At 51.1% G+C, this 9,265-nt stretch overlaps 1 protein-coding gene across 5 annotated transcripts in view; it reads right to left on the bottom strand.

Annotated features, from left to right (window-relative positions):
* The window catches only part of TRAM2 (translocation associated membrane protein 2), a 67,533-nt gene that overhangs the window by 15,870 nt on the left and 42,398 nt on the right, over window positions 1-9,265 (bottom strand). For 3 of the 5 annotated variants that reach the window (XM_081828412.1, XM_081828415.1, XM_081828413.1), the window contains exons 3-5: window positions 4,319-4,453; window positions 2,730-2,839; window positions 2,113-2,229 (exon numbers count right to left, since the gene is read on the bottom strand). In XM_081828412.1, coding sequence (XP_081684538.1) covers window positions 2,113-2,229; window positions 2,730-2,839; window positions 4,319-4,453 — 362 coding nt within the window. The remainder of the gene's footprint in view (window positions 1-2,112; window positions 2,230-2,729; window positions 2,840-4,318; window positions 4,454-9,265) is intronic. The other 2 variants (XM_006748667.2, XM_081828414.1) reach the window with 1 other exon arrangement.

The raw sequence follows: 9,265 nt of genomic DNA on the forward strand, positions 1-9,265 counted from the left end.
AGATGAGCTGAATGTGGGCGGGGAAAGAAAGAAGGGTCAAAAAACATCTCATCCTCACAGAAAAACAGCATTTAAATAACACTAGCTGCTTTTCACTCCTTTCACAAAACTACCCTCCCTCTCCTTCCTCAATCACCTTCATTCCCCACAGGACGGTGCAGATGGAGTAGCTGAGGGCCAGGGGCTGCACGGGGCTACTAGGAGTTGGGGTCACCAGAGCTTTCCAGGGTCCCCCGGGTCTCCACTTCCTACAGATGTTGAGTGGGGGACCTGGCTGTCCCCATAATAAAAGCCGGCCATGAGCTTCCCCCACGTAAAGTGCTGCATGCTCCCAGACTAAGGAGCATCATCATTTTCAAGCCCTTGCAGGCCTGAGAGAAGCAAAGACAGAGCTGCTGAGCGTTTAACATTCTGGAAGGGGTGTTAAGGAACGTGGCTTTTGGCCTCCAGAATCTGTCTAAATGCGTCACAGCTCGGGTGGAATGTCTGGGGGTGAGGCGGCACTTGACTTGGGCAAAAGTGACCCAGAGATGAGGCAACGCTTCTTCCGAAAGACCCTGAGACCATTCTGCCTCAAAGCGGCCGAGGGGACTCCGCAGGCTGCAGGAACCAAACACCGAGCGCTTGGCAGAAGAGGTCTGGCATCCAGCGCTACCCACACCCGGGGGGCGAGGACATGCGCTGCACAACGGCAAGGGGCGCTCCTCACACAGGCCACACTGTAGGTCTTGCCCCGGGGACAGTGCAACAGGGCAGTCCCTCTTGAGGGGACAGAAGCCCGTGGTCCTGGCATTTAAAACTCCTAAGGTTCTGGCTAGGAAGACTGTTCCACGATTAGATGACAATAGAAACACCAGCAAAATACGAAAGGACATGCTGACTCCCGCTTTCAGAATAGGAATTCAGCGTTCGGCTCTGGACGCGGAGTTCCTTAGGATGTGAAAGCTCATCGCGGTCACTGAAGGAAGAGGAAGCGGGTGAGAGGTCAGTGGAAGACAGGGAAGGGAACTTCTAAAAGATCACAGGGTTGCTGAATTTTCCAAGCCCAGGCCTGCATTTCTCACAGGACAATTCTAGCTCTTGGGAAAGAGACCAAGTTCCAGACGGGAGGTGCTCCAAGTGGGGGTGGGGGGCTAATTAACCACAGTCATGCACCACAGGCCGGGTCTATGTTATGGTGAACCCCAAAGGGCTGTCCACATTCCCTGCTACGAAGGAATTCTGCTGTATCGAAGGCTGCTTGAAAGAAGAGTCCTTTTGTGTAGAAAGGAGAGGTAGATAAGTTGTCTGGTCCTCCAGGCACTTGTGGGAAGGGCACGGACTCACACAGGATTTGATGTGCGGACAGTGGGGAGGCTGGCCTTGTTTGCGGGAGGCCAATATGGGAAAACAGAAAGTGTCCTGGACCTGGAACCAGACTCCTAAGTCCAAGTCTGGTCCTTGCCACTTCCAAACCACGTGACCATGGGGACACTGCAAAATTCAGTCTTGGAGGTCTTCAAACCATGAACACGGGAACCAGAATAAACCTAAGACTCCTCTCACTGGATAGCACCGGTAGGAGGGCCCAGGCAGGTGACGCAGTGCTACGGAGATGCACGGTATCCTGCTCGTACCAACCCATAATAGCGAGAACTCGTGCTGATTTCTGGGGCTAGAAGTGTGGACTCAGAAGCCTGAGTTTGTATCACAGCTCTGTCATTTCCTATGTGACGCTGGGACACCGCTCTATGTGACCTTCCTGTGCCTCAGTTTCCTTATCTGTAAAATGAGGGCAAAAGCAGTTCCCGTATCGTAGGGTTTCCCTGAGAATCAGAGGACTTCAATGCAAAGGGCTCAGAACTCTATCTAGCACACAGAAAGTGCTACAGATGTATTTGTGACTATTTTTGGGAGAGGGCTCTCTCCAGCCATAGAAGAGCAGCTATACCACTTGGCCCCTCTCGTACCACGAGGATGCAAAAATAGCTTCAGTTCCAAGAAACTGCTCAAAGTTTTTACAAACTGCTCCTGCCTCTTTTCCTTCCCAGCTCAGCCCCGCCGTTATTTTATTAGCAATCCGAGAAGAGACGCGCCACCGCAGCCCAGGCCCCAGTCCCCAGGGCCACTCACCGTCACCACCACGTAGAAGCACCATACCACCGAGCTGAGATGAAAGATGACCAGCTGCCCAGATTCGTTGAACTTGCTGTGTTTGACCTTGGAGAGGTGAAGCCGTTTGCTGATTTTCTAAGGAATAAAGAGAATCGTGCATGTTAATATATGCAGGTGGATGGGTAATGCGTGGGCTTCGAACTCCCATTTCCCACCCATGAAAGGGCAGCAGGTGGCCATGACCCAGGCTAGTCCGTGTAAGCCTGCTGTGTGCACAGAGCGCTCAGTTCAAGGCAAGCATTTTGAGAGAGTGGCAAGATGGAGGTCTTCAGCCTACATGTAAGGAAAACATCCCCCGATCAGGCTAGAGGACAGACCCATAAGGATGCTGCCCTGCCATTTCAGGTGTGTGACGCCCTCACATCATTAAGTGCTGCCGTCCCATGCGCTGAGAAGGCTGCGAGCGGGGACAGAAACCACGGTGTGTGGCAAGGGATGTCCAATCAATAGGACCAAGCAGGGCACACAAATTAGGAAGCAAAGGGGCCCAGAGCTGCAGTCTCCTCTGGGGTGAGGCCCCACTGCCCGTGGCATCTCCCCAGCTTCTGATGTCAGGACCCACACGCGTCACTCACGTCTAAAATGTACTCCTGAACCACAGCATGCAGGATGATGGTGATGAAGACGTAGAACAAGATGGTGACCAGGTCCTTGGGCCCATAGTGGTAGTGCACGGTCTCACTATCTGTGGAGGTAAGAAGAGCCACATCGGCATCCCTGGGCTGAGGAAGTGCTGTGGGACCCCAAACTGGAGACCTCTGAAGCAGAATGTGCCGTGCTGTACCCCTAGATGCAGAAGACAGTTTCGTCCCTAGAATCCTACCCAACCTCTGGACGCGGCCCTTGGGAAGTGCCGACGGGGAGGGTTATGCCATGATGACTACCTCCCCTGCCTCTGGGCAGGAGAGCACGGTGGTTAGGAGGCAGGGTGGGAGACAAGCAATCTCCAGCTCACCCTGGCTGTGTGACTAGGCAGAAGTAACCAACCTCTCTGAGCCGCAATTTCCTTCCCTGTAAGATGGGACTGCAGCCTTCAGTAGGGAAGCATGCAGTGGGGGCTAGAAGTGTGGACTCAGAAGCCTGAGTTTGTATCACAGCTCTGTCATTTCCTATGTGACGCTGGGACACCGCTCTATGTGACCTTCCTGTGCCTCAGTTTCCTTACCTGTAAAATGAGGGCAAAAGCAGTTCCCGTATCGTAGGGTTTCCCTGAGAATCAGAGGACTTCAATGCAAAGGGCTCAGAACTCTATCTAGCACACAGAAAGTGCTACAGATGTATTTGTGACTATTTTTGTTGTTGGGCTAGCGTGAGCATTAAATGAAATTATTTGTATGCGAGATGCTGATCACCGTGTCTACACCCATGGCGAGCATGCAATAAATGGCAGTTGGATGAAGTATCACTTAATGGCAATAAATCAGATAAGAATCCCAGACGTACAAGCCTTGTAAAGCTCTGTGGTGGCAGCCTCGTGTTCCACGGACAGAGGAGGGTTTCTACCTTCGTTCCAGTTAGCAGGCTAGGGATGCCAGGGCTCGTGAACCCAGGCCTGGATCTCTGCCACTCGCACGCCGAGTCACACACCCATGAGTCATCGCTCTCTGCCGGGATGCATTTACCAGAAGGTAGACGGGGGTCGGGGAGCTTCAGGGTGGCCACAGAACGGAGCAGAGCCCCGCCCCGCCCTCTGCCACCCTGGACTTAGGAGAATGGACGGTCCACAGTGCCGAGGGGTGGGAGGGCAGCGAGCCCGGGAGCCCCGAGGTCAGACAGACTTACCTGTTTCCTCTGCCGCCGCCTTTCCACAAGGACCTGCCTGTGAGGGGCCCCGGGCTAACTGCCAAAGTGTGGAGAGGAGAGACACTGGCCCAGCTTCGGAGCACGCAGACCGGTGAGGAGACGGACAAGCAAACGTACAATGACCCCACGGACAGGCACACGGGGCCAAGAGGTACACAGAGCGCCCCAGCGAGCCACGGCAGGCCAGGGCCCAACACCGGCTGGAGTGGGGGTGGCGGGGGGGGGAGGGACAGGACAACGTCAGAACCTGGGGGTAAGCACAGGTGGTCAAGTGGGGGAGGAGCATCTAGGCAGAGGCGGCGACATCTCCAGAGGATGCAGGGGATGAGGCCAGGGTGGCGGGGGAGGCCACAGTGAATGCCTGGGTGCCCCGTGAAAGGGGGTGGACTTGATCCTGAAGGCAACACGGACACATCGGAGAATTCAGATTCAACAGGCAAATGATGAAATATGGGCTTGGGGAAGTGGACTCCAGCAACGGTGAATGATGGCATGCCTGGAGGTGAAGACACCGGTCAGGGGGGCTCTGCCGCCGTGATCCACATCGGGAACCACAGAGGCCTGCAGTAAAGCAGGACGACGGCCGTCGGTGAGAAGGGGCAGCACGCGGCGCCGGGCCCTCCCAGGGGCTGAGGGCTGGGTGGGGGTGCGTGGGGAAGAGGCAGGCATGGGGGCCGGAGAAGGCACTGGAGGTGGGAGGACAGCTGGGAGGACACTTGCCCCGCCTCCTTCAGAAGGGAGGACCAAAGCACACACACTCGATGGGGGCATATTTTGAAACCATAAAATAAACACATGCAAAGTTTCATCGAGACCAGCATTACCAGGCAAAATGGGATTTATATTCAACCAAACAAGCACGGTCCCAGAGTAGTGAGACAACACCTGTCAAGACTTTGGATTATCTTCTTTAAAGCCTCTTCAGGGCCACCTGCCGTTCTTCACCCCAAATACCATGGTTCCAAAGAGATGCGACCCTTGCTTTCGATCCCTCTTGAAACAAGAATGAGCGCGTGAATATAGTCGTTCATCCCTTCGCTGTTGAGAGCGACATGCGTGTTTTTCCATCAACAAATAGCCCAAGTGCACGGCTCCATTCTGGGTGCCAGGAGAAGACCATGAACAAGGTGGGCCCGGCCCTGCCCTCCTGGAGCATCGTGAGTGCACACCAAATACTCACACTAAAAAACCGGAGGCTGAAACTACAACACAGCAGCAGCAAAACCCACACAAACCACCAGAGTAAAAAAATGGGCAGAGGACTTGAATAGACATTTATCAAAAAAAGACATACGAATGGCCAACAGGTATATGACGAAGTGCCCACCATCACTATCATTAGGGAAATGCAAATCAAAACCATGATACAACCTCCCATCCATTAGAATGGCTACCTTTTTTTTTTTTTTTAAAAAAACACCAAAAGACAGGAAATAACAAGTGTTGGTGAGGACGTAGATAAATTGGAGCTTCTGTACACAGACTGTGGGAATGTAAAATGGGACAGCCACTATGGAAAGCAGTACGGTAGTTCCTAAAATATTAAAAATAGTAAACTCAAAATGGATGAAAGACCTAAACATAAGATCTGAAGCCATAAAAACTCCTAAACAAACACATAGGCAGTAATCTCTTGGACATCAGCCTTAGCAACTTTTTTTGGGATCTGTCCCCTGAGGTAAGGGAAATAAAAACAAAAATAAACTATTGGGCCTACTCCAAAATAAAAAGCTTCTGCAGAACAAAGGAAATAAAACAAAAAGGCAACCTACAGAATGGAAGAAGGTATTTGCAAATGATCTATCCAATAAGGGGTTAATATGCAAAATATATAAAGAATTTATACAAGTCAACACACACACAATAATGATCTGATTAAAAATGGGCAGAGGACCTGAATAGACATGGTTCCACAGAAGACATCCAGATGGCCGACACATAAAAAGATGCTCAACATCACTCATCAAAATCAAAAACCACAATGGGAGAATACGTCACATCTGTCAGATGGCTATAATCAGACAAGAAATAAGCGTTGGTGACAATGTGGAGAATAGAGAGCCTTGTGCACTGTAGTGGGAATGTAAATTGGTCCAACCACTGTGGAAAACAGTATGGAGGTTCCCCCCAAAAAATAGAAATAGAACTACCATACAATCCAGCAGTTCTACTATGGGTATTGACCCAAAGCAAATGAAATCACTCATTTGGAAAGATATCTGCACCCCTATGTTTACTGCAGCAGTATTTATAACAGCCACATTATGGAAGCAGCCTGAGGGTCCACTGAGAAGATGAATGGATAAAGAAGATGTAATCGGATATTACTCAGCCATAAAAAAAGGAGATCTTGCCATTTGTGACAGTATGGATGGGCCCTACGGGTATTATGCTAAGTGAAGTCAGACAAATAAAAATACCTTATGGTTTCACTTATATGCGGCATGTAAAAAATAAAAAAACCACCAGACTCCTATATACAGAGAGCAAACTGGTGTCTGCCCGAGGGTGGGGGTGGCGGTGGGGGATGGGTGAAATAAGTGAAGGGGATTAAGAGGTACGCCCTACCAGTTGTAAACTAAGTCAGGGGGGTGAAAAGTACAACACAGGGATAGAGTCAACAACACTGTAATATCGCCATATGGTAACAACACCCAGGGTGGGGAGCACAGTGTTGTGTACAGAACTGTCCAATCACTATGTTGTGCACCTGCAACTAATACGACACTGTAGGTCAGCTATATTTCCATCAAAAAAAATTTAAAATAGAGTTGCCGTATGATCCTGCAATTCCACTTCGGGGCACGTGCTCGAAACAACTGAAAGCCGGATCTCCAAGTACTTTTGTGTACCCATGTTCACAGCAACACTTTTCACAATAGCCAAAGGCAGAAATGAGCCAAGTGCCTATGGACAGCTGGATGGACAAACAAAATGCAGTATGTAGACCCACAAAAGAATATTACTCAGCCTTAAAAAGGAAGGAAATCCTGTCGTGGGCTACGGCACAGATGAACCTGCAGGTGTATGTAGTCTGATTCATAGACACAAACCAGATCGCTCGGGAGCGGGGGCCGGAGGGAAACGGGGAGTTGCTAGTCAATAGCCACAAAGTTGTGGTTCCGCAAGCATAGGGTTCTGGAGATGGGCTGCTCCACAGCATCCATGTATTTAACACTACTGAACTGTACACTTAGAAATGGGGACGATGGCAAATTTTATCCTCTATTTAAATTAAAAACCCACCCCCAGTGGCCAGGTGTTAGGTAAGTACTCTGACCAAAGGCTGAAGGGGAAGGAACAGGGAGCAGAAGCATCGCTCGCTCAAGGAAGGGACACAGCCGAGCTGTGCAGGGGGAGAGCGCTGGCGAGGGCAGAGGCCCCAGGCAGATGGGGTGGGGGGGGTGGGGATGAGGTTGGAGCAGGGGTCTGGGAGGCTGCAGAGGTGGGAGGGCCAGCTCATGACCTTCAGGTCCCCTGACAGGTCCCGGTAAGGTCTGAAAGGCACTGGCAGGCTCCTGAGGCTTTCAGGCCCGTATTTATGAAGCTCACTCTTCCTGCCACATGGAGAAGAACTAGAGAAGTGTGCACAGAAGGCAGGAGGGCATGGTGGCAGAGCCACGGCGAGAAGACACATCTGGATAGATGTGGGTGATGGAGCGGCCCTGGGGAATGGTTCTCAAGTTCCTTCTGGAACCTCATTGGCACTCTGGAGCCTTCCTTCATGGTTTCAGCATTCTGCGACATGTGTTCTTCTGTTTGATCTCGTGAGATGGGCAAGGAGAGCAGCGGAGGACACGGGTTCAGAAAGGTAAGGGACAGGAGCCCTTCTCAGGGCTCCCAGGGGCTTCAGCGTCCCAGCCCAGCCACCAACCACCACCTCAGGGCCAACATGACCCACTCACCCCCACCCCTGGTCCCGCATCCTTACTGGTGATGATCCATTCCCCTGAGGTCCCTCTCCTAGTCTGGTAACAAGTAGCAGCATCCATAAATACTCAAAAGCTGTGCTCTGATTCATACACAGTATCTCTGGTGCTTTCCCCTGATCCGCTATCTCCCCACTTTTGATCAAAGCAGGAAAGGAACCTGGTTTGACAGTTTGGCTCCTGCTGCTCTCCACAGAGCCACGGAGGCTGGAACTTTGTGATCTTCCAGGAGGCCATAAACCTTTACTAGTTTTGCAGAAAAGTAACTTGAAGCATGTCTCTGAGCTATTAGACCAGAGAGCCCCCCCCGGTCACAAGGCGCAGCAAAATGCCGACAGGTACCAGGTGGATAACCCAAACGAGCAAAGCAATCCAGGTCTCGCAAGATCACACCTTTCAGCACAGAGGTCCGCTGCCTTAGACAGCGGACATCGCCCCTTCCACAGTACAGCTGTGGACAGAGCGCCCTCTTGGTCTATCGTTCACCTTCCTGCTTTGAGAGAGGGACACGTTTAAGAAATAGCCACTTTCCCATAAAGAAGGCGTGGTATACACACACACACAGTGGAATATTACTCAGCCATCGAAAAGAAGGAACTCTTGCCATTTCCAGCGACATGGATGGAGTTACAGTACCTTATGCTAAATGAAAGCAGTCAGAGAAAGACAAAAACCAGATGATCTCACTCCTATGTGGAATTTAAGAAAACAGATGAACATATGGGAAGGGGGAGAAAGGAGAGAGGGAAACAAGCCATAAGAGACCCTTAACGACAGAGAGCAAACTGAGGGCTGATGGAGGGAGGTGGGGGGGATGGGCTAGGTGGGGGATGGGTATTTAGGAGGGCACTTGTTATGAAGAGCACTGGTTGTTGTATGTGTCGAATCAGTGATTTTTTACTCCAGAAACCAATATTGCACTGTATGTTCACTAAAATTTAAATTTTAAAAAAGTTCTCAGTATAAGAAAAAAAATATATATCCACTTTCTTTTCCACCTTACTAAAAGACAGTTAAAGGGGTGCCTGGGTGGCTCAGTCATTAAGCGTCTGCCTTCGGCTCAGGTCATGAGCTCAGGGTTCTGGGATCGAGCCCCACGTCAGGCTCCCTGCTCAGCGGAGAGCCTGCTTCTCCCTCTCCCTCTGCCTGCCGCTCTGCCTACTTGTGCGCTCTGTCAAATAAATAAAAATCTTTTTAAAAATAAAAGACAGGGCGCCTGGGTGGCTCAGTTGGTTAAGCGACTGCCTTCGGCTCAGGTCATGATCCTGGAGTCCCCAGATCGAGTCCCGCATCGGGCTCCCTGCTCGGCAGGGAGTCTGCTTCTCCCTCTGACCCTCCTCCCTCTCATGCTCTCTGTCTCTCATTCTGTCTCAAATAAA

This window comes from Leptonychotes weddellii, chromosome 8, assembly GCF_054177405.1.
Source record: "Leptonychotes weddellii isolate Sample4059 chromosome 8, ASM5417740v2, whole genome shotgun sequence".
In the NCBI taxonomy this organism is placed as follows: Eukaryota; Metazoa; Chordata; class Mammalia; order Carnivora; family Phocidae; genus Leptonychotes; species Leptonychotes weddellii.